Raw genomic sequence first — 25564 nt, 5'->3', positions numbered from 1 at the left:
GAAGAAAATTCGTAAGAAACGATAGTTACGGTGCAGTTGAATCGCGGAACGTTGACCCACGCCTATGGAGGAAGCTCGAAAACGTTCCACGACCGCAGCTACACGCCACTTTTTCTCCTCCGCTCTCGTAAAACGCCGATAAGAAGCTAAACGCTCCTCTAAGCGCATCTCCATGCTCCACGGAACGTGCATCCTTTTGTTTCCACCGGTATATTGGACGCTGGATGCGGGAGATCGGGACACTTGCCTCTTTTCCACTTTCTAAGTGAAAAGAGACGAAGACGTTGCATCGAGCAGTATCGAAAATTTTTTCTTACTTAATCAAGCGAACTCTATCGAAACGTAAAGTTCCCATTACGCGTCGAATGGTCAGAGAGTCAAAAGTATTCAGAACTCTAGGACGATCAGAGAGTTCCCAGGATGGAATTTCGAGAATCGTAACTGAGTTACCCCCGTTCTGGTTTCATTAAACGATTAATGTTTCAAGCTGGCTCTGATTAATATTTCAAGCCGCCATCGATGCGGTGCGACCAAGTTCGTACCTGGTGCTCAAAGCGAAACGCGAGTCCCCTTGGGAAGCGTCTCGATCGGAAGATACTGCACGCAGCGGTACTTCGTTGCGCGAACTATAATCTGCGATAAAGTTCCGACTAATTAGGTAATGAGGTTGTGTATCGTCCGAAACAAGCATCTGATACAGCTTCGAGCTTTGCGTACACCTTAAAAGTAATCTTCGAAACTTTTCACGTCCGATTGCTCTGAACAGTATATGCAAATAGGGCAAATCGAGGATGAAATAAGAATATCATCACCCTTGCAGGGAATAAGGGGCGAGTCGAAGAGGATCAAGGGCGTAATAACATTTCGAGAAGCCAGCGGATTCTACAGTTCCTCGTGCCGCTTTTCCTTCGACGTTCGCCGTGCGGCAGAGACGATCGCTCTTTCGCAGAGAAATCTCAGCGTGGGCATCGACGTTCTGATGGAAAAAGAAGAGCGGGACGAGAGGGCGGCGGGCGTACAGACGGGAGGGTCGAAGGAGGTAAATTGCCCCAAGATATTTAATCCCGTGGAAAGGCCGAGGGATCCTTTATTGGCTCGGCGAGTGAGCAACGGGCAAGATAAGTTTCCCATAGGATCGATGGCCAATCGCGTTAAGCGATTTTCGCGCCTCGTTATCCTTTGTTTCCATTCGCGCTGGATGGACGCCCGACGTCGATGCCGATACAACCCTGTCTTCCTTACCCCTTCTGCTCCCCCTTTCCTGCGTGTCTTCCGGCGCCCTCGAATCGATTTTACATCGTGCCCCGTTCTTGCCACTTGTCGATTACGGTGTGATCCATTATTGCGCGAGGATATTAATTTCATTTACATTAAACAGACCAAACATGTCGCGAGCATTACGCGACGCAACACTCCTGTCCATTGTTGATCAATTATTAATGAGGGTGGAAAATGCAGAGTGAATCGAGCAGAAGTGCTCGATGCGCAATACAGAATGACACTGTCAAACAGAACAAAGTAGAGTTTTGATCTTCTCATCTTGCAACGACGTTGCAGAAACTCCTTTCACTCTCTCTGACCTTTTAACTACCCGTATTGCAATTTGGTACATTGTATTCCGATGAACTTAGATAAAGTAGATAAATGGAATTGTCTTGAGTGGCACAAAATTCGACTCCTACGGATGCAACGAGGAATTCTTCGAGCCAGTACTAACGCTGCTAAATACACTGCTACCGACAGAAGTAATTATAATCTTATTCGACTACTTTGCGAGCATTCGAAGGGGTTGAAACAGGAAGAAATCAAGGAAGAGCGATACGCGGGTCTGTCGATTGTCGTTCTTCTTGTTTTGACTCGCGGCTTCGTTGTTGGCGAGGCGGAGGACCGAATTAAGCTTCGTTTTCATAGAGCGGACAGGGGCCAAGATTGAATTGCCACCCGCGGGTTCTCGCCGCGGAGTGCTTTCGAAAATTAAGCGACATTGTACCTTAACGAATGGGGATTCAAGCCTGCGTCTGGTCGGAAAAAAGTTCGAGAATGTCCAAGAGGCAAGTAGGGCCGGAAGTGCTCGGCTGAAAAAAGATCGGGTCGACGAGTGGTGGCCGCGTGCCATTTTTGCGAACGGATTTTTGAACACGCGATACAATTCGCTAATTGGGGAAAGTTGAACGTGCTACAATCTCTGAATACGCTTAGTTGCAACAAACTTTTTTGCAGAACAGTTACACCACTATTAAATACATACGAACGAATCGTTGCTTATTAAACGTGTCTGCTATTTTTATTCATTTTTAGTCTATATGGTTTCTTGCTTTCATCGATGTGTCCATGAAATACGGAGCACGTTGAACTTCCCCACGCGTCTAGATATATATGAAAAAGGGTGGAACGAATAAAAGAAGGGTGTTTGCTCTATGAATCCATCGAAAAAAAGTTCGTTAGAGGCCAGAGAGGGAGAGTAGAAAGGAAACGGTGGAAAAATAGCGGACCGTAGTGGAACAAAGATGCTGTTCAAGGGGGGTATCTTTCGAGGCGTGGCATTATTGCCTTGGCGGTGGACTCATGGCGGTTAATGGTGGTGACTACGGTGGTACCGGTGGTCGTCGCAAGCAATATCTGGTCGGTCACGTAGACTGACCTCAGCATCGAGCAATAACGACGTTCGTCCGGACGTTTCTACCATCGAGCGTACGTGGACCAAGAGGAACCGTGCGAATCCTTCGCGTAAGGACATTTTCCTTCGTCCCTATATTATTTCCGGTCGGTCTGGTTCCAGGAGGAAGGCGAACTTTTCGACACTGTACTTTTTCCTCGACTAACTTGGCAATTAAAGTTGTTGCATATCGTCTATTACAAACGAACGACAAAATAAAGTTTCCACAGTTAGTACGAAATTCGTGCTAAAAAACACTGCAAATACTTTTACAGCTCACTGCATTTGTTTTATACTAATTCAAGTTTTAGCGGATACGAACACATTGTAATACCTCAAAACTCGACGAACCGAAGCGAATAACAGAGACCACTGTCTAACCTCGAGTGAGACCACAAAAAAAATCGTGGAGTACCAAGTTCGCGAAACCGTTCCACGAGAAGGCGAACGTTAGCAACAAATCGAGCGAGACAAGCGACGGAATCAATCCGCGATCTGGGCATTGTCAAACTTTATATACATATACACTGTACGGAACTCGAGCGGAAGGATTCGTCGTATGTAACCGCGCACCTTTTCTCATCGTTTATCCGGCGACTTCGATTTTTCTCACTCTAGCGAGAAACGTCGAAGAGAGATTTTCCCAGGAAATTGCTCGACTCACCGTACATCTTCCCTTCGTCGGACAGGATGATTTTGCGTCGGCCGCATGGCGGATATATAGTGAGAGCTTCCTGGAAGCTCTGCTCGATATCCGGCGACCATACACCCTCCGCGTCCGCTGCCGACAGGTCCTTCTCGTCCTGAAAAATACGAACAAGTTTCCACCATTATTTACGTCCTTTTGTCAATTCCGGAAATTCTTCTCTTCCTTCGTTCGCTTTCGAATGCGCGCGCGTTCGTCGAGAATGGTTATCGGATCGAAGCCAAAAACGGACATGGAGTTTCGACAAATTTCGAAAACCCGTGTCGACACACAGACAGACGAGGAATTGACGATTACTTTGGCCCCGTTTGACATTCGTCACGAGCGGACTCGATAACGGAGGAAGACGGAAGGACGCTCCACTGATTAGCGAAGGATTAAACGAAAGTTGTTCAACTTACATCGCTAATTTCGCCAACGTCGAGGTTCTTGGTATCCGAGCCGGAGCCGTTCGCGTCGGGCGGCGGCCCGGAACTCGTGGGAGTCCACGGCGCGGAAATGGTGTCGGCTGCAGCCACCGCACTGCCTGTAACAATCAAGCACATCCAACACATTACTCGTCGGCTTAACCCCTCCAGCAATGTTGCAACTTCGACACAATCCTAATAAAACACCTTCGTGTCTCGAGAACTAAAAGGAGCAAAGAAAAGAAAAAAAAAAAAAAAAAAGAAAAGCGAAAAGGACGAAGAAGTAGGAAGAATGTATTGATTAAAGCGAACCATCGAAGAGTTTACTTTGAATCGGCCGCCCCGTCGCGTGTCCGCGCGCGTATCATATCGGATCGCGTTGCGACGGGAGTCCGCCGCCAAGTATCGCGGCGAACGAGGAAGATTTACAACGTTGCACCTCCGACATATCCCGGGACTCGTGGCCGTGGCCGCGTGACGGAATCCGCGTGGCTCGTTCGTTTTCGAGCCTGGAATATCGTTGCCCGCCAGAAACACCGCCGGGAATCAACGAACGGGGAAATCCAAACGGACGCAAACAAAAAAAGGAAGAGAGAAGCAAAAAAAAAAAAAGATGCAGGCAGAACAAAAATGAGGAGAAAACAGGGAAAACGGGAGAGAGAGAGAGAGAGACGGCGACGGGGTAGTGTGGGCGCGGTAGAACGAGACAGCCGTAGGGTGCACACGCAGGGGTGGGAGCCCGTGGGTGTTGGATGGCGGAGGGTGGTGTGGACGGGGTTGGTGGAAAAATCAGCACGTGAAAAATCGCGACACGGAACGGCCGTTGGCGCGGAGCTCGTGCACCGGCAGAATCTCTATACGCTGGGAGCAACAAGTGTTCGCTGATATCGCGTATCAGTGCCTTGGCAGGCGGTGGGGGTAGCTCGTAGGCGGTACACTCCGCCTACCGGGGGTGGAGTGTGTATGTTAAGCCCCCGGAAAGTGCCCCTCGCACCTCGCTTCCGACCGCAATACCGGATCCCTTTCTCGCCGCGGCAACGAACCCCCGCAACACGCGCCGAGGGAAACTGCATCCTGTCGCGCGTTCCACGCGAGCCTCTGATCTCGAGGAACCCGGCGCCACCACCGGCGTCGACGCTTCGCTTTTGCGCTTCTTTCGCAGCTCGTGGACAACTACGAGATACTTTGGAGGGGGATGGTTTCGGATGATCGTGGAGAACAGGGTGATCAGGCGATGGGGTGGGTTGTGGGGTCTCTTTCGGCTTAAGCGTAGTTGGCACTGGGATCGAGTTCGGTCGTGGTCGGGAATCTGAGTCGATTCTAGTGGAAAGATGATAGTTTATTCCTTTTCATCTCTTAGTATAGCTGTTGATCCGATTTCGAATCAAGATTCACCAGTAGAAGGTGCCAATGCTTGGTCAGACGTCTAACGAAAAGGAACGTCATAAGTACAGGAACAGCTGCACGGCTCACGTTCACGTAGATAGTAATAGAACTTAAGCTGGTATTTAATGTGTGTCATACCTAAGCACCAGCTTAAAAAAGCCAGCGTGAAACAACGAAACAAAGCCGAAGCGTCCCCGGCAATCCAGCGGGTAATTCGTCCGCGAGTGTTCCACGAGCTCACTAAATATTCGCGGCTGAGAGGGACGGGGTTCGCACGGGGGCACATAATATGCAGGCCGTTGAAAATGAACGGAGCTTTAATAGAGACGCGAACGCGGAGGCGAACAGAGACAGCCAGAGGCACGTACACGCGTGTGGCTCTCCATCGCGGACGCGTGTACCACCATCGGATTCATATATCTCCCCGGACTCTGGCCAAGCTGGTGTACGTTCTTATGTAAATGCCCGCGTAGACCCTCGCGATCTCACCGTGTAGACACGCGTCCATACGTGGACACGCAGACGGTCCGCGCTCGCGAGTGTAATGCCAGCGCGGCAGAAAGCATAGATCATGGCGGATGACGCATGGTTGCATTCGGTGTGCCCGCCGCTCGACGGGGCTCGACCGTCGCCAGAGGGATGGAAATGCACGGATGAAGGATAGGGAATGGCCGGGTCAGCCGTGATACGGCGCAGGAACTCGAGAAGGGGGTAGGGAGGAAGCATTTTGGAATGTCGTGGCTACTCCCGGTCACGGGGAGATCCCTGGGACGCGTCCTTGCCCGACGACGCACGCCTTGCACCATCCCCTCTGGCCAGCCATCTTCTGCACGCATAACTAAATTTCTTGTCTCCTACCGACTTTGACCGCGACGACGATTCCGCGGCCGTCTGGTTGGCGGGCTCGGATAGAGGGTCGCAGGGCTGGATGGCTGGTCACGGTGAACTTTCGCAGTCGTGTACACACGGTATCCCGTGCGCACAGTGTACGGGGAATTTTCGGGCTGGGATATGATGTACTCGAGTATTGATTACCGGGTAATTTAACTGTTTTACTTTGTGCACGGTGCGCGGTGGGGTGCAGAATGCCGATTGTAGGGACAAGCCGAGGGACAACTTTGTTTTGATAATAATCTACCAGTGATGGATTATCCGTATAGAGTTATCGGATGTACACGAGGGGATGCGAATATTGAATTTCAAACGCGAGCTACGTAGCTATTGGTCACTCGACAAGAAACGGTTGAAAATGTTCCGATCGAAAGTTCTAATCGAAATCTACCTTACGAACACCTTCAGCCCTGTTCACCATTCATCAGCGAACACCATCGACAATCGAGAACAGTATCAAGCGGTTCTCTTTAAACGATCCCCGTAAAAATCGACCACATACTTGACCAATATCCCAGGGCTCCTATCGGTGACATCCGTAAATCGTTCAAGCAGCTTTATCCTTGAACAAACGCGTCATAGAGCCGCGTATCCGGCTCCGGTTCCCGGGGGTGTAGTAAATGGCGTGTTCGTGGGTAGTGGTGGCTCTGGCTAAGCTGTAAATTTGGCGTATAACCATTCGGGGGTAGCCCTGGTCGAGTAGGCCAGGTCTACCGGCTCCCGTGGGTGGTTGCCTGCCAGTGGGGATGGGTTCCGCGTTCGTTTGTGTGTATACGTGTACGTGTGCGTGTATGGGAGGGTGAGACAGGAGACGGGGGTCGTAGAAGCATTCATAGCAGGGACCAGAGGGTGGCTTCGGTGGAATGCGTCCCGTTTAATATCGCGGAACATTATATATCGCTTCTCTTGTCCCTACGTTGCCCGTACCGCACGCTATAACACATACGACACACATGCACCTAGCGTACGCGCACACCAACCATCTAGCCGCGATCCTTTGGCGACATTGACTCGTTCGCGTAGTTTTCCCGACGTATCGCTGAGAAAACTTCCACGAATTTTCTATTCGAAGGCGTTCGTTCGCGCTCACAGGGATTTCTCGCACCGCGTTGGATTAATATCATCGTCACCACTGTCGTGGGCCAACTTGGGGCGAACCTGGCTAACTTAAATAGCCAGCGGGGGTAGTTTTCATGCGTAGCTAATTTTTCTTCGAAAACGAAAGTACAAATCAATTTGCTCTAACTATACTTATTTTTTACCTTCTTAGAGTTACTCGGTTACGTAGGAGTTAAATGCAAGTACAGGTTGCATAAGCTCGAATGGGATATACAGTTCTCCGATACTATGTTAACGAGATAATGCGTACAGTAATTTGAATTAAAACTATTACGAAGAATGAATTGCTTTGAAATATTTCAGTGATTTCGAGTACACTTCTTCAAAGTGTTTCCGCAACTGCAATATCGCACGATGTTTTCATCAATGAAGCGTGGTAATCGACGATGAATTTCAATTGGTCGATGTCAAAGGTACTAGAAGAGAGAGAGAGAGAGAGAGAGAGAGAGAGAGAGAGAGAGAGAGAGAGAGAGAGAGAGAGGTAAACAGAGAAGGGAGAGGGGAGAGTAGTCGGGAGTGGCCGGTGTAGCTCGAATGGATATTATAATTTTCATACCTTTGTAAGAGGAATTAAATTACCATTCATGGAATATTATGGCAACGATACTGAAGGTAGACACAGTAGTTTTAATATAATATAATTAAATTAATGTATATCCACGTAAAGGGATATTCTCGTTGGAAAATACTCCAGAAAATTAATTATTATCAGACGTTGTACGGTTGTATGAGTTACCGTGCTCGAAAATTTATTAAGAGGGAACCCTGCCTCGATCCGTGTTGCGTTTCATCCGCCACTTTCGCGAGTCATTAACGAGGAACTTACGCTCACGGTTAGAGGGGCCCAGAAGCTGTACCAAACTTTACGATTTTTCTCCGAAGACGATAAAAATTATACATGCACGAGCATAAGTTCCGCCGCGATAAGATGCGCATATAAATGATCGAGAATCGAGACGAGAGGGAAATTTTGTTCGGACCTTCGGTTTGTTACGTTCGATGAAAGTTCTTTACGCGTTTTATACTACCGATGTATAAAGAAGGGGTACATCAAAGGAGACGTGTGAGAGCAGGTTACTCTCTCGAGTAGTTGATGAGGAAGAAACAAGAAAGAGGGTAAGACTTTATGGAGCAAAGGCCCTGAAGTTGATCCACGTTGTAAGATGTACTACGCAGTAATTAACACTTTCTCTGCGAATGACGTAGTACTACTACGTCTTTCAGCTAAGCAGAACGAAAGTCGAGTGTCGTCGACGCGGTCTTTTCACGATTTAAGAGCGTTTAAGTTAATAGTGCATCTTACATCGAGAAGTGGAGGCTAGGACAAAAAAAAAAGAGTCCTCGACGAGTGTCAATTCAGTTTTACGGTGGATTTAGGAATTTTAATTCCTCAATTATAATTAAAAAATGCGAGAAAAATGATGAGGGGGGAGCGATAAACAGGAAGCACCGTTAAATTTAACATTCTCCATAAACATAAACAAGCAGGTTGCGAGGAATAACTTTCTTGGCTGGTCTTAGATATTTCTGAAGCGTTTACGGCCGTTCCTTACGTTGTTACTTTATTGCTCAGCGAAAGGGTTAATCGAGGTACCCTTTTACGCAAGTCCGAGCAGAGCGTCGCGTCGTCGAGGAGCGTGAAATCTTGAGAAGCAGCCGGGTAACCGGTGCTTATCTTCGAATTATTGAAGAGTAATAAGGTGTCGCGCTCAGGGTACACGGTTTACGGCTCGCGTGACACAGGGGGTAAAAGAATGTTTTCCGCTTTGACGAGATGTCGTTTAAAAAGAAGAAGGCGAACGGTCTGCGCGCCACGTAAGGGCGCGTCGTTCGAGAGACTTTACAAAGTGCGCGAGCCCTTTCCTCGAGGACTTCCTCTAACGCGAGGATTCCCATCGTTCTCGCGTTCCTTCGAGTTTAACTGCCGAGGATAAATGCGGTAAACGAACGGCAGAAATTTGTTGTTCCTTGACATCAATATTACAAGTACAACGATACAGAGTAAATGAATCGACCAATTTCATCCCTTAAACGCTATTACACGCGTAGCGTGTCTAATTATGCAAAATTATCGCGTATAAACGCTGGAGATTGTCTTCCAACAATTTTAAAGACAAGAAAAGAGTGAAACGTTTTTCAAACCGTTCTGTGCTCCTCGTTATTCTGCCACATTATGAAAGGGGGTTAAGCTCGCGCTTAAAACTCGCACCGTTCGCCGTTGCTCACAGCGAATTTATCCCGAACACAGCCAACGTTCACTCGACTTGGCAGCAATCAAAAGAAGCCCGATGCAATTAGAAGAACATTAAACATGCCAGAACGTGTCTGTTCCATCGTCAACGTTCGCCCCTCTATCGCGTACAGAGAGACAGTTTAGGTGTAGCAAGGGAAGAAAAAGGGAAAAATCGCAGGCACCAGAAAAGAGGGCAAGAGAGGATGGAAAAGAGTCGGGGGTAAAAGAAAAAAAAAAAAAAGAAAGAAACGGAAAAAGCGGCGCACGGAGAGCCGTAAAAACTCGAGAATTCAACTGGCAAGCGGGGAAGGTTAATTTCCTGGAGCACCCGATAGAAAAAAGCTTGCTTCGAGGCCACAGGTGCATCCATTCAGTGCATGACAGTAATTAATCTCTCTCCCCGTTTTCCTCCACCTTTTTCGACCTCCGCCAACCCTTCCAACCCTCTTCCCTCTCCTTCCAGCCAGCATTTCGACTCTTCAGAGGGAGAGAAAGGGAGGGGAAAAAAGAAATCAAGCCCAATTCGCGCCTCGTTTCCCCGCGAAACCCACTTGTTCGCGGCCACATGAGCTTCAACCGTGATTCACCGACCGGCAGGGGGTGGAACGCCGAGAAAAGGGGGTGAAAGAGGGTTGGAGGAAGCGCGCACGCGACGTCGCGCACAGGGAAAAATAATAAACGCACTCGAATCTTTCCACGGGAATGCACATCGAGTCGCGGGATTACGGTAGGTCGAGACAGGGGTGCAAACGGGTGTTGAGAGTGGAATGGGAGAGGGGAGGAACCGAGGGTTCGATTCGTGATTCGAATGCTTTTTTTACCTTCTCCTTGTTTGGATTTCCAAGGTTCTACGGTTGATATTAATTCACTTGCGGCGTATAAAGAGAACCATATGTGTTGAGATTTATACCGTTTATATTCGAATTAGGGTAGTTTCAGAAAAACAGGATCACTGATATCTCTACGATCAGTAACTCTAGTTCGGGTCATAGAAAGGGATGGAAAGAACGACGAACGATCGTATAGAGAGGCGTGCGCGAAATGACGCATTCGCGACGTAGACAGGGCAGGAAATGAGTTGAAGAACAACCCCTCGTAACATCCTGTTTCCCCTGCCCTATCTCGTCGCTCTCTCCTCCGCGCGATCTTCACACGTATTTTTTCAATTCTTAATTGCGATTCCGCGAGCCGTTGAAAAGGAGGAAGAGGAAAAAGAGGATCGGGCTGGAACGTGGCTCGAATGGAGGCTCCTCAATTAGCGGATCGTCGACGACATAGTCAGCCAGCCGCCCACGCGACGCCGGCTGCACGGCGTATCGTTAATACGCTTATTCCGCGGGTTGCGTTTCTTTTTCGCCGTTAATGACCAACTGAATGGGACGCCCCGCGCCTTGCCACGGGAATAACCAAAGTATCCTGCGTATTCGCGCAACGAGCCGCGTCCCAGCCGTCGTTTCCGTGTTCTGACGGTCTTTCAAACACCGCTGCAAATCCGCGTAGAAACGATTAGCGCGGAAGAAGCAATTATCCGTGGGCCGCTAGTTCGTTACGCTAAATTAGAACGAAATAAGTTGTTCGAGTAATTTTCTTTAACGCGATTCGACGAGATGAAAAGGATCCAGTCCGAGAATTAGCGCAGAATTCATTACGCGTCCCTCGAGCCTCGACACTTTTCTACGTCCTGGCACTTTTTTGCTGTCACGGCTGTCCGCTCTCTTTCGCTCTCTCCACTGTAACGTGTCTTTCATTAACGACGTCACAGGTGGACACGCTTGATCTTCTGCAACTTTGAAGTTACCTCCTCTTTTGTTAGCTGCACTTTACTGGCTGTCGCAGAGCGGGGACCGGAAATTATTTACAGTTACGCCAGATTCGTCAAGTTCTAACCGATTACCGTAGTAGTAAAGTAAACGAAATTCCTGACGATCATGCTTCGAATATACATTTAACGTGAGAGGAAAAACATGGACGCGAAACATTGTTCTACCCATAGAAATCTCGCGGATTCAATTTCCACCGTCGCGCATTCCCGGTTTCAGTGTTAATTACGCGTGCGATCCTTGTCGCTGGTGTTTCCTCGTGGCAATTATTATTTACACCCGGTCGATTCCAGCACGGTGTGGTCGCCGTTCGGAGCGTGCCTTTCATTAAATCATCAAGATGGATCGATCGGTGCCTCGAGCGCGCATGACGCTTCGTAAATCGGCTGGCGTGCAATTACGGATGAAATAATAATTCGCGACAGGAGGGCGGCCAGCCTGTGTCTCTCTGCTCCACCCTGCCATCCTGTCTGCCGCCCACTAATTCCGCCAGGCTTCCTCATTTCCGATCGACTCTCGAACCGCGAAATTGTCGCGCAGCCTCGTTAAATGCCGACCCGCGAAATATGCGCATAAATCGCCGGACGATTCCGCGTCGCAACGTTCGTATTGTTGATCGCAATTAGTGGGAGTAATTTACATATCGCCGGATTAACCGTTCGGGCATGAATTATTCAGCGTATGCTAATGCCGCCGCCTTTGAATTGAAGTCTATAATTGAATGCTCCTCGAGAATAAGGAAAGAGAGGCATTGCACGAGCCTCGAGACCCGACGCGACCAACTTCGAGGACAATCATTTAACCGTATTATGGGTTTGACCGATGGAGGACGGCGAAATTAACTCTTCGCGTTCAACCCTTTCAGGTTACGAGTGCTACCACCCCTTTCGCGCGGTTTGGAGAAAGCAGAAAAATATTCTTTCGAATGTTCCATCGTTTTGCGAATAACTAGAATCGTCTCGCGAAAATTTAGATGATGCCTAGCTGCAATGTCTGCACCGCCTAAACAACGACGCGACGTTACGTGCAGCGCCATGGGAATTTCATTTTAATACCGTCTACTTTGCACGAAAACTGTGGAACGAAACTGCAAGACGTCGCGGCAGCTAATATTGTCTTAATAACGAATAATGCAATCTCGCAGCAATGGCCGCAGAAGCGTTGTAACGAGGCTTCAGGACGCGAAGAGCGATTGCGGGAAATTACGATGTGAGATGCGATGAACGGGGGTGAAAAATTGACTAATATGAACGAAGAATGCGAGTATAGTAGCAGGTGGACGGAAGTGGAATCTTTGACTATTACTACTTGATCCACAAGTCGTTTCTCAAACGATTAGATGATCGTGATAGTAGCAGTGATCAATAATTTAATCAATTTTTAGTGAAACTTCGACTATACGAATATCTCGATAACCTCGTTTCAGACATACTGCGATTTTAAACGATTTTTTAATGTCTCCAAAAATGTATAATGTATTCTATTTAAGAAACTGTCGCCACAATGTTTCATACGAAAACAGTTTTATTTTAACACGACTGTTCGAATGTTTGCGTATGCGATTAGCTCGGTTCCGACTGTACAACGTTTAATTTCTGTTTCCTTTGCGAACTGCCAGCGGTGAATATCATCACTTCGTTTCGGTAAAATTCAAATTGCTTCTGGAAACTGAGCCAATCGTACTTTTCGAGCGAAACATCAGCTGCAACTCCATTTCATCGCGAACTTTCCTATCAATCCGGGAACCGTTACCCTAGGCCGGAATATCACCGGCCCCGGTCCGCGGAACAAGATGTTTCTAAATTAGATTCGATGCGGCGAATAATCGGTACACGTTAACGCGAGTCTCGCGTACGAATTCGGTGCCACCAGCGAAACTTCTGATCGACTGCCTCCGCGGTTTCGATTAACTTTCAGTGACTCGTCCGAAAAGGTTGCAACATCATCTACGCGTTGATTAACTAGCTTCGTGCACGTCGAATCCCCAGTTGTAACACTGTACCCGGAATATTTCTAAGCGAACATTACGTCTCGCCTCCACCGGTTATTACACGCAGCAATTTCTCTGCGACGCTCCCGAACCGGTGGCCAGGAAATAAAACGACACGGAAACTAATTACAAACCTGTTCTCAACGCGTATCTACTAGTACGAGCAAATATCGCGATAATGCTTATCAAACGGTGCAGGATTAGAATTAATTGATACCGCGTTTACAGCAGCAGAGGAGACCCATTTGGCTATCGATAATCGCATTATTTCGCTGAGAAAAGGAGTAGCCATTTTGTGGGCTACTCGGTGTTACTGATAACCAATAGAGGGAGAGAGCAGCGAATCCGAGGAACGGGTCGCGTCAGGGCCTACGCGCGACAGGTGATCCCCGAGGGGCTGGTTTTTGCGGGCCGTTTCGTCGAACAGCTGATTTCTTCGGGGCTAGCCCTGGAAACGTTATATCCACGGTGTCGGTTTACGTGTAACACGGTGGTGGACACCGCAGAGAGACACACGAGCGCAATAAAACGGCGAACGGGACAAGAGGGACGGAACTGGAGAAGCGAAACCGTCGGCCGCCTCGTTTTCAGCAACGAGTCGATCCGCACGGCCTAGAGAGCCGTTTCCTTCGATCTCTCCCCGGGTTCAGAAGACAGCTGCTCGAGAGGTAACAACCGGTTTCTCGTTTCTTCCTTTCCTCTCTCCTTCTTCACCGTCTTATCCGCCGTCCTCTGGCTGTTCTTGCGCCGAGTCTGGTTCTGATGTCTGGTTTCACTTTCTTCTTTTTCGGAGCGTCCGCGAGACAAAAGGGATTACCGACGATTTCGACATTGTCCGCGTTCAAAGATCGATTAGGAGATACTCGAACGATCGTTAACCCGATTTACGAACGATCTCTTTTTACGAGAGCGGTCATTTCTATCGAGAAACTTTGGATACCAAGATCTATCACTATCTTCGCGTGTAAAAGTCCCGCGTTCGAAGATAGCGTTCGCAGTGATTACGCGTTGTCCGCGCGGTGATCGTGATTCCTCGACGACGCCCCAAAAGAGCGGCACGTCGTCGCTCGACGAATCCGCGTCGTACGAGCGCATCAATTTGAAAAAATCATCGTGAATAACCAGCCGGGACGCGCGTTGAATATTTATTGACCGATACGGCCGATATAACGAAGAAAGGCGAAGCAGAGCAGGGGGAGGAGACAAAAAGAGGCGGGCGAGCCGCGTGGATGCACCGTTAATCGATTTGCATAAGACGAGATAGCCGGCTCGATGTGCATGTGCGTGCAGGCCAGACCAGTTCGGCTGAGAGAGGAGAGAACGAGGCGTGTGTGCGCGCGTCGCGAATAGGGCGACCGGCTCCGGGCATAATTCATGTAATTACAGGAGCGCGCATTACGCGGCAACGATCCGCAGCAAGGAAAACAGGAAACGCGTGTATCGAACGATCGCGGGGCCGACGAGTGACAGGAAGATTAAGTCGAATGACGTAAACGAGCCCGTTGCTCGAACCGTTCCCTGTCGAACCGCGATAGAGTCGGTTTTTGTCGTCGAGCACCGATTAATAAGCCTTCTTACGCATCGCAACTTGTTTATAGTTTACCCTTGACGGGAGCGAACGTGATGGAGTGCTCGAGTGCGAGCGATATAAGCGTACTTGGCTAACGTCCAATCGAGCACGGTGACACACTCGACGGGATGTTATATTCGCGTAAAAATAAGCTGGAAACGCGTACCAGAATTTATTTCGAAGAAACCCGAGACTTGTCTCTAATCAATGCTAAGAAGAACCTGAATTCTACATACGCGCATCTGGACATTATCTGCTTCGAGCTGATCAAAGTGGAAGGGATTAATGGCCCCTTCTACGCGGTGCTTAGAGTAGTACCGAGGGATGATTACGATCCTGTTCCCTTGTTGCGTGTACCCTTCCGTTCAGAGGGGATGAACGCGGTGTTATATGTAGATGATGTTTTTATTAAGGATTCTATTTGTTTGAGTGCTGTGTTTGCGTATCATCGAACGCAGTGTTAGATTTTGGGTCGAGTTAATGATTATCTGTAGACGTTCGCGACAGGTTACTCGATAGCTCGACGTTTGGAGTAGATTTTGCTAAGTTCGAAGGGGAAGAAATTGAACAAAGGAATTAAAGTACGATAAAATCATCGTACCACCTTCTGCGAGAGTATGAACGCGACTTAACGTTCATTAAACTCTCCTCTGCGAATACAAACAAGAAAAACAGCAGACATCCAGCCCCCGTCACTGGAGCTCGTTAACGCGACGCGACAATTTAAGATGCACGTTCCGTTTCGGAAAATTTCTCGAGCGAGCCGAGTGTCTCCGTCTTACGTTCCCCTTACCTGCCCGTTTTGTATCCAATAACTGTGTCTCACCGGGATCATTTAACCGAGATAATTGCCAAACATTGTTTACCTTGTTAGCCGTTAGAAGCTAGCTCGTAAACTTGCGCGAGTTAATAAGCAGAAGCAAGCAAGCAAGCAATGCAGCCCAGACCCCGGTAGACGGAGGCAAGCTGAAGCTTGAGTGCGAAACCGTGTGTAAATTAGCGTCTTCAATTTGTAACCATTCGCTTGACTTTCCGCCGCAGTTCCGAGTGGCTCGGCGAGAGACGGGAGCGTCGGAATAACAAGATACCTACGGTGAAATCACCGGAAAATGATCATTTTTAGAGCGAGATTGGTACCAGTCGAGAGTTTCGAAACATCCTCCAGCTCTTGTCATCTGGATCGAGTACTTTTATTACCACGATACACGGGACGCTACTTCTACTTCGGTTTCAAAGGCCGGCTTTCAAACCGACGACACGTCGTTACTATCGATAGCGATGGTTCGTTGAAAGATCTTGGTAAAATCTTAAGTACGATCCTGTCTCTCGATCGCGAATTTCGCTTATTAAATGAACGAAAGCGACGAGTTAATCGCGGCGCCATGGCGCGCTCGAACGCGCGACACGTGTCGCAAAGGAACGAGGAAGTCGCGGGGAAAAGAAGAGAGCACAGAAGAGAACGAACGAACCAGAGGAGGAGAGGAGGACGAAGGGACGGAGAGACGAAGGGCGTAGGTAATTATCCATAGGAAGGTTCAAACTGGAAAGCAAAGTCGAAGGGTGCCTTTCCCGTGAGAGGCGTGAATTACACAGCGAGGCAAGCGAGCCGGCAGACAGGCTCATTGTCCTCCGCTAGTTTAATTAATGCAGCTGAACTGGCAGCCTCTCGTTCCTCCGCCTCCTCCGCCACCACCGCCTCCTCCTCCTCCTCCTCCTCATCCTCCTTTCTCCTCTTTCCCTTCGTCTGTTCCTGGCCTGTCTCTCCTTTCTTCAACGCCCATCCTTCTTCGACAGCCTGCGCTTCCACGCAACCGCCGCGATCTTCGATGACGCACGGATACAGAGAGAAAGCGAGACGACGGCCAGGAAGGGTGGATGTGCCACGGATAAGTTCGCCTGGGGGAGATCCGACGGTGGTGTGCACTTGCCACACGGATTTCGACGATGATCCGTCAATTAGCGACGCGACACGGCCGCTTTTATTGCCGCTGTAACCTCGCTGCCCTCTTCACCGACCGGGTTTACATCTACGCGTCGTTCCTGGCTCCTTTTGGCCAGGGATGGTGACTCCCCGTGGTGGTGGAGTTTCTCGAGGATTGCTCGATGAAGATGGTTTTTCACCTTTCGATTTAGTCTTCAGATAGAAACTCTGAATATAATTGAATCGTATACGTATAAATTTAGGATTTCAACAACTATTCTATTCAGTCTAAGATCAACCCTTACGCTCGAAGAATTTGAGAAATTCTCCCGCTGATGGACGTTTGAACGATATACCGATCGATACGCCAATCGATCTTTCGCGAAGGCAATCGAGAAATTAGCAGAACGCGGCGTCAAAGCTGGTATCTAAAACGAAGAAACCAAGAAAATCCGCACCCATCCGTTTCACCGTATTCCCCACGGGTAAGAGCGTGCAAGAGGAATTCCCTACTCTTTGAAAGGTGAACTGCAACTGCCTACTTCAGAGTTGAGAACCACGATCTGTTGCGCCCGCCGTCAACCGAGGCGGAGTCGAATCAAAGGGAGAAAAGACGAAGAGGGAACGGAAGAGCCGAAGACGATCCCTGCCGCCTCTGTGTGCCCCTTGAGGATCGACGCTTCAGATGGTTAGACGGAGAAGAATGGCTCGGGAGCGAAACGATCGAAGCTGATCCCCTTGCCTAGCTTCTCCCGCCTCTCCTTCTTTCCTTCGCCATCCACCAGTATCTTCTTCGCGGCTACTTGGAGGGAAAAACTTTCGAGGATTTTGCGGTTACTCGAATTTCTCCGTTTCCAGTTCGCCAGATTTCGAGAACGCGGAAAGGGGAAAATTACGATTAAATCTCGCCTGCACGGGAATTGATACCGTATTTTACGCGGTTATCTATATTGTCGTCGAAGGGATTGCGACTGGGATCATTCAATCACTCGACGCGTTGTCAGTCGCGATCGCAAAAATGATATTTCACCGGATACTTACGAGCCGTTAACACGGAATTTTCACAACTCCTACGCAAAAACCGTTGCCTAGCATTTGTCACATACTTTCCCGCAAATAATTCATTTCTCTTCGTAGTACCGCGGACTGTGCCAACCCACCGTGTACGCAAAAAGTGGAAGCACGCGAGTAAAGAAAATCTAACGACCACTAAATTCGCCTCTGATTTCATTTTAATTGCGAGTCATTACGTCGATTCCGCGACGGTTAACCCAGATCCCCGTCTCGGGGATATACGCACGCGACCTTTCGTGCCGAGACCTCGTCCTTAAGCCGCGTTTCCACCGTGTCTCGACGATCTAGACTACGCTCGCCTCTGTTTTCCAGCCCCCCTGGCATCGATTTCTATACAATTTCACATGTTGCTCAACGATATTACCCACCAACGTGAAAGGAAAAATTATCATTTACGTCCGATTACCATCGATTAACGAACGCGTGGTAAAACTCTTTAATTTACGATATGTATAACACGGGAAAACCTTCAAGTTTCTTAATTTGCTCTGGCTCCGGGCAAAGGCGGCTCGAGATATAATCTCGAAATCGTAAACGGGAATTTTCCGCGGCGCGTACACAGGTATCGTGACTACCGTAAGTTTGACGGCGTCCTGATAAGTTGCGCTTGAAAACCGCGATAAAGCCTGTTCGTCTTCGTCCCTGTTTTACGTCAAACGAATTTCCACGCTGGATGAGAGAGAGAGAGAGAGAGAGAGAGAGAGAGAGAGAGAGAGAGAGAGAGAGAGAGAGAGAGAGAGAGAGAGGCGGTGGGACGCAGCTGGATGTACTTTATCGATTTTGGCATACCAGACAAGCTGCTTGTGCTTTCGCAGCGATAATCCAACGGGTCGGTACCGCTGCCGCTGTTACACCAGGTTGCCGCGGCGCGGCTTAAATCGCCCACTTGAAAACTTCATCGACGCGACCCGTAGCGTCCGTGAAACTTTTCCTCGGCCTGTCCCGATCTGTGAACAGCGGTGGCTCGCTTGAAAAATTGACGAACGCGCGCGTTTGAACGGCGCACGCTGTTTCGAGGGAGCAACAGGGAGAGCAACGATGAATAACGCGTAGCCATCGTTCAATTCGTCTGAGAGCACTTTCAATCCTTGATTCTTGACCATTTCCTTGACATCAACGAACGTTTTCTTGACATCTACATTAGCGTGCGAGTTCTTCGTTCTGCAAGGAGGAGAATCTTTGTGGAGCGTCGTAGGGGGTTGAAGAAAATTACGTCGAGCAATCGCCATCAGGATTCGATGTAAATCGGACGGACTGATCCTTGGAATGGGTTCCTGGTTTACGAACACGTGTTTTCTTAGCCACGTATAAAGACCGCTTAACCTTTGGGATCCCTGAAGATCGGTAGGACTCGACCCAACCGAATACGGAAGAGGCTGCGCGACACGCGGCTGCAAATGTTTCGTCCATGTCGTTTGAGGTACCAGAGAACGCAACCCGTTAATCGAAGGCAACGTTTTCATCGCGTGAAAATTGTTAAACGTCAGAACCTCTGAGTTTCAATCCTACTCATAGCGATGGTCGACTCGCGCAGTGTGATTTTACGATTGATTCTTTCCAAGACTGCGTGGGTGTGTTCTTCGGTGACGAAAAAATGGTAAAGCAGCGACAACCGAAGCGTCCGTCGGAGATAAAAAAATCCAGTCTCATTCTCGAGTGCCTGAAATCCTGTTAAAATTAATTCCGTCTGTGCGAGCTGATCGTTGGCTAATTAAATTTACGCCTGGTAGACTTTCCAAGGGTTATATACGTAGAAATCGATGGTGCTCGAGTAGAGTGAAAAGTGTCGGAGCGAAGAGTGGAAGAGGGTCTGTATAGCGATAGAGGAGGCGATGGCGGTGCAGTTGGAGGTGAAAGAAGAAGAAGAAGAGGAAGAAGAAGAGGAACAAGAAGAGTAAGACGAAGAAAAGAACACGAAGGGAGGGGTAAGAAGGGAAAGACGAGTTGGACGAACGTAGCCGGCTGCTATTTATATTCGACGCGGCGGACGTTCAACTTGCAAGCACCCCCGCCTTACGACGTATCCTCCTCGTGGCTCGTCTTGTTTCTAGCCTTTCGCACCGCATCGCCGTTGCCGCGAAAACGGACAAACTCGCGAATAAATCTCTCGCGAGACGGCCTGCCACCCTTCGCAGCTGTCCCACATTCTTATTCTCCGCGACGCGGCCCGGCGAAAATATATTTCATTTTACTGGGTCGTTAGTCTTCTGAGTGGGTGCTCGCGAAGATCGCTCGATACGCGATCGAATTGCACACGAGTGGTCCCCGTTTCGCGGATAATAAATTCAAATTAGACGCGATCCGTCTCGACGGTGTTCGATCGAAACTCGCGACGATAACCGCGGCAACGAAGAGATGCGAAGAGCGAACCGGGCGTGAATTAGCTCGAAGGGGGAAGAAGATCGCGCCGGGCCTTAATCATTCGCGTAATTCCAGGAAAAATATGAATAGATCGCGAAGACTCTTGAGTACGCGGTAAAACCTCGAGATAGGGTACCAACGACGAGGAGGCTGAGGGGGAGGGAGACGGATTGGCGAAGATGAAGAGGATGAAGGCGAAAGAGGAGGTAGCTGGGCCGCGCAAAAGCGGAGAAAACCATGTATCATCTTTGGTCGTAATTAGAATCCGCTCCGTGAAAACGAAGCCGCCTCTCGTTCCTCTGTTCGCGATCCTCCTCGAGCCGCGAGGCGTACGCGCGTGCTCTTATGCTTAATACGATTACATAACCCGCGCTGCGGCACCGGCTTCTATCCTCTTACCCGTGGAACGGCTGGAAAATAATTCGAAAGTACTCGGAAGCCTCGGACGATTTTCCTTGGGAATTATTGTGCTACACTCTCGTTAGAACCGAATACAAAATTGCTCTCGCGAAGAGGCGAACGATCTCGCCGAGTAGCTAATTTCCTTTCGCGGGGAACAACGAGTCATCTGTCGTCCTCGGATAATATATTACCCGGTAGCAAAAAAGTGATACCATTGCTCGAACGCGACAGGTTCGACCGTGCCTCGTAACGTTTTTGACTGAGGTTCGACCCGTCGCGCGAAAGAGTTCCTTGGACTTTGCACCGGAAAAAGTTGCAACTTGCACGATCACGAATCTCGAACGGAGATAGAAGAGCGAAAAGGTGGAGGTGATCGTATCGTAGAGGTGTTGGAGGATTGCCAACCGGCGGGATCGTTAAGTCTCGCGCCTTCTAACGAGGGACAGAGAGGAATCGCAGAAAGAAGGGACACGGGAGGTTAACGGTGGTTGACAGGCATCATGACGATCCGATTGAACCGTCCTTTCTTTCATCCCATACTGGCTGGTATTTTTAGACGAGTTTCGCTACCGGTTGACATTTCGCCGTCATCGATCGATCAGGCTTAACCACGATTCCGTTACCAGGATCGAATGCTCGTCGGATCGATTAATGGACTTTGCACAGCGTACAAAAGCAGCCTTCCGCTGGTAATAATATCGACGCGTCCGATGGTATTGGGAGTATGACGAACGGAGGATAATAATTGCGCCGACGAGATGAATAACCGAGTACGCATGGCTCGCGTGGATCACCGGTGTTGGCAATCGACTTCCTGGCCAACTAATTGGTAATCGAAGGGAAGCTCTTTGCCTATTTTATGCGTATCAATACGAATCTCTTCGTCCCTTATTATCCTCCGCGGGTCTGTTTTAATCTCGACGTCGCATAAATACAATAATTCTCTGATTATAAACCAGACGACGTTTAATCAAATATTCATCGAAAGTATCTCGAAATATACGATTTTAACGGAACCGTCTAGACGTTTATTATAATTAAAATAGACATAGATAATTTGCCGCTGCAAATAGAAGGTACGAAGGCCTTCGTTTTCGTCTGGGCTGAAACGATCGTGGATAGTAATAAAATTCACTTGGGGGATTCTATTATTTACGGCACGTCCGCGTGAGACAATTAAAGCGGCGGAGCGGAGAAGTAAAAGGGAAAAGTTGAGAACCGTCGGATGCACCACGAGGTGACTGGTGTTCTGGTGGTGGTCAAATGTCATACGGTGACTCACCATCGGCTCCAAGTGCCTGGCTGCACCTTTTGCCACACACCGTGTGTGTGCGATACCTACACGGCGGCTAAGCGCGCGCGCGCGTATATATTTGCTCATCTGCATTTGCGCCGCGCCTCAAAGAGGGGCGATCAACCTAAAATTTATCGGCTGTAAGTGGCGGCGAGAAAAAAATCGGCGACCGCGTAACGACGCGGCTGATCGTTCGCGGCAAGGACGACGGTGCATCGCGCGGTGGTATTTTCGCGTCCCTAGAACTATCGACGATCGAGTTCCGCCGTGTCGAACAGCCGACCATCATCGATTACACTAATTTCCGTCCCCCGGATTACGATTACCGACCTCGCAGCGATTAAACGAATCGATTACGAAGAATTGGTTGTACCAGCTTTATCGCTCCTCGTCGATTCGAGCACGTGCTCCAGAAATTCCAGCAGGTACTCGCCGCCGATTATGTGCTAAAATCTCGGATCCCCTTGAGAACAGCACCCCGCGTGCTCAGCCATGCATCGACCCAGCGGATTATCGAAACGCAGGACGGAGGAGAAGTCAGCAGTCCCGGTGAACGCGAGGCAGAAGCGGAATCGTAGCGTAATCGATCGTGCGGGTCTCGATTTCGCGTTAGCGCACGGTTACGGCCTCGTAGATATGTAACGGGTGTCACGATTGTGCTGGCTGGCACGGAAACGACCGGCAATTCCGTCGCGGTAATTAAATCAGGTAATTAGGCCGGCCCCGGTGGCACGGTGAGAGCATCGCCGCCGCGGCGCGTTCCTGCCGCCGATGTGTCGTTAAACGTCGCCGGCGAGCACCGTTATTGTCAGTTATTACTGTCAAACTTGCCGGGACGTACGTGTTTCCTTGATATTAACGGGACGCTTTATTGACCTATCCGGGTGAACAGCCTGTCGCTCGACCGATTCTATTTCTGAATTTACGCGACCGCGCGTGGATCCGACCGTCGTTTAGAATCGATCTGCGACCCGGGGACAGCCAGCGTTTCGGGTGAACGTACGGTTGATGAAAGGGACAGTAGATAGGCGGTGGGTGCTTGGTCAGGAGTAGGACAAGGCTGATTGTTTAGGGACACCTTGATTGCGATTCGCTTCGGATCGACTGGAGCAGCCGTTTCTTTGGCCATCGTTGCCCTCGAGGCGGGGTTAAAACGTCCGCTAGACCAACGCGATAAGAAGTTTCGACACGGATACACGTTCGAAACTTGGACAGGATATCGCGTCGAGCGAAGCAAACGAAAGTTTGATTAACCCAGACGAGACGAGACGAGACGTTTCCCTCGTCCAGCCGCGAGACAGTCTCACGTGGGTCGATGGAAATCGATCGAAGCGCGGGCACAAAACGGCAACGAGCGGCTCGCGAGGGAAACAGGACGGGGAGCGCGATTTTTCCGGCGTCGATCGCGATCACGTGGATATGTTTATGCGCGCAGTTCGCGCGGAGATTTATGCCGACACCGGTACACCTTTCTCCCCGCATAGAAATGTCAGTAATGCGGTCCGCGGATCGCAACGTATTGTCGTTAATGAAACGAAGGGATCGCTCGCGCGGTGTCATTTTTCCACGGTGACGTTTACGCGCCGCGAATTGACAGCCCAGTAAATCGCGAACGAATTTCTCGCCCGTGCCTAACGGCGTCCCGTGCACGCGGAAAGGTCGAGATTTGCTCGCAGCCGCTTCCAGGATCCGGCTCGAACGCTTTACGGGTCCTTACCAGAAATAGATAACAGGCCAGAGACAGTGCTACTACCGAGGTACCGTCTATTTTAGAGGCGACTTACGCGTCTCACGGTGTCGCGAGTATATTACCCCTCGTTAACGGCACGGACGGGCCGCGTTGATTCCGTTTCGCGACGGATACCGTGAACAAAGTAGCCTGCACCAGCATCCACCGATATGCTTTACGACGCATTCACTATCTCAGATTTTCTCCTGCCGTTTTTTCAATCCCTCGAGATCGTAGAGTATCGCGAAACGAACCATTTCGTCCAGTGTTCGAGAGGAACGTGTATCGGTTGCACGGTTACAGAGCAATCCGAAGGAACGAGGCTCGAACACTTTACCCACCGCTTTCTCTCTCGCGATTCCATTCTTATCAATCCCACACCGCAGCCATCGTTTATCAAGAGCCCCTCCTCTGTCCGTAATTTCAGACAATAAACGTTTCATTCGAGTAACCACCACTCAGCGCAAGAATCCGCGTGGAAAAAGTAATCGCGTGCCACACGATCGGACAACAATGGCCCCTATCCGGACAAGAAATTATTATCATTATGATAAACAATTTGCCAATCGTCGACGTGGCACGTTTTAAGAGAGCCTGACCACCACCCATCCCTCTTCTCTCTCTCTTTCTCTCTCTCTTTCCCCTCCTTCCACTCTTGTCCTCCGCAACCCTTTATCCCCGTGAGAGTTGTATCACGCACAAAGCGAAGGATCCGCCCGTAATTTCAGCATTGCACAACAATAATGATTCCCGAGACAATGGCTCGTATATATTGGGTGGCAAAAGCGTTTCGCGTGGGCCGTGCATCGTGCAGGTAAATGCACACACGGATGCACACGCCGGGTCCGTGAGAAATTATTACCGTCCACTCTCGCGAGGCCGTCGCGCGAACGCGCGATACGAGAAATTCTGTTGTCTTTCCGCCGTGAATAACTCCGCGCAGCTTGAAATTAATCGCCGAGCGATCTTAATAAGCGCGTTAATGAGCGAGCCTCGCAGTCGTCCGCCCTCCTCTCACCTCGACGACTCTTTAAACGATACTCCCGCTTTAACAACTATTTTATCTTTAATTAACCCGCACACCACCCTCTCGCGCTCTCAGCACCCTCTGCTCGAGACTCGAGGATCATCGAATCATCGATTGCTCGCGGTGCGACGAACATTTCGCGACATTCAGAAGTGACAGTGGGAAGAGTCGAGTTCGCGTTGCGCGAAAACTCGAAGAGTTACGTCTCCCGAGGGACTTCGCAGCGCGATGAAGAATCGGAAAGCAAAAACTCCGCAGCTGACGCGAAAGAAGCTATTACCCGAGGCGAGTCTTCGGAGAACGGAGAGCCAGAATGTGACTTATTACCATGTCGCTCGTTATAGCGGGCAGTCAGCCATTATCCTTCCGCTTTTTCCCTTTAAATAAACGACGTTAATTCGTCTTAATAAGACACATCCGGCAATAGGCGATCCTCGTTCCTCGAAATCCCTCGCGAAGGGCACGGACGCGCGGCGGTGCGTCACTCGTTTCGGTTTGCCAGCGGTTCACAGCGAAACGATAAAGGCTGGGTACGTATCCGAAAGATGGGACATTGATACGGGTTTACGTTGCGAAATTTGCACCTTCGCAGACATAATTGCAGTTTTTAATATGCAACTTCTCGCTCCGTTTGCCCTCGTTACAGTATCACCTACGTTAATGTCTTAGTCGCGTGATTGTTTAACGGATTATCAGATGGAGAGACGGTAAAAGGTATCGAGAATACCTCCAGCGAGTATATCTCAGTTTTATCAGTAAACAGTTGACAAGTTTAATCGAAGCGAAAGCGAGGGCTATCGGGACGAGTGTAGGTGGATTGCTGGAATCATAAACGAGGTGGCTGTTACGTGGCTGCGGACACGGTATACATCAAGGTTTCGTTTTACTTCACGGTGGTCAGAAAGAACAAGATTTAGTAACGATAACCTCAGAGCGTTATGTTTTATGCGGTTACACGTGCGCGAACGAGTACAATGG

At 49.4% G+C, this 25564-nt stretch overlaps 1 protein-coding gene across 8 annotated transcripts in view; it reads right to left on the bottom strand.

The window, feature by feature from the left end:
* Positions 1–25564, bottom strand: part of Scalloped (TEA domain transcription factor 1 homolog scalloped) — a 120651-nt gene that overhangs the window by 22535 nt on the left and 72552 nt on the right. For 7 of the 8 annotated variants that reach the window (XM_076893585.1, XM_076893590.1, XM_076893584.1 and 4 more), the window contains 2 exons: positions 3764–3888; positions 3321–3459 (listed from right to left, as the gene is read on the bottom strand). In XM_076893585.1, coding sequence (XP_076749700.1) covers positions 3321–3459; positions 3764–3888 — 264 coding nt within the window. Of the gene's footprint in view, positions 1–3320; positions 3460–3763; positions 3889–6548; positions 6701–25564 lie in introns of those variants that run through there. The other variant, XM_076893587.1, reaches the window with a different exon arrangement.

Source organism: Xylocopa sonorina, chromosome 4 (genome assembly GCF_050948175.1).
Source record: "Xylocopa sonorina isolate GNS202 chromosome 4, iyXylSono1_principal, whole genome shotgun sequence".
NCBI classification, from domain to species: domain Eukaryota; kingdom Metazoa; phylum Arthropoda; class Insecta; order Hymenoptera; family Apidae; genus Xylocopa; species Xylocopa sonorina.
The sequence above is the reverse complement of the archived record's forward strand: the minus strand, read 5'-3'. Positions and strand labels throughout refer to the sequence as shown.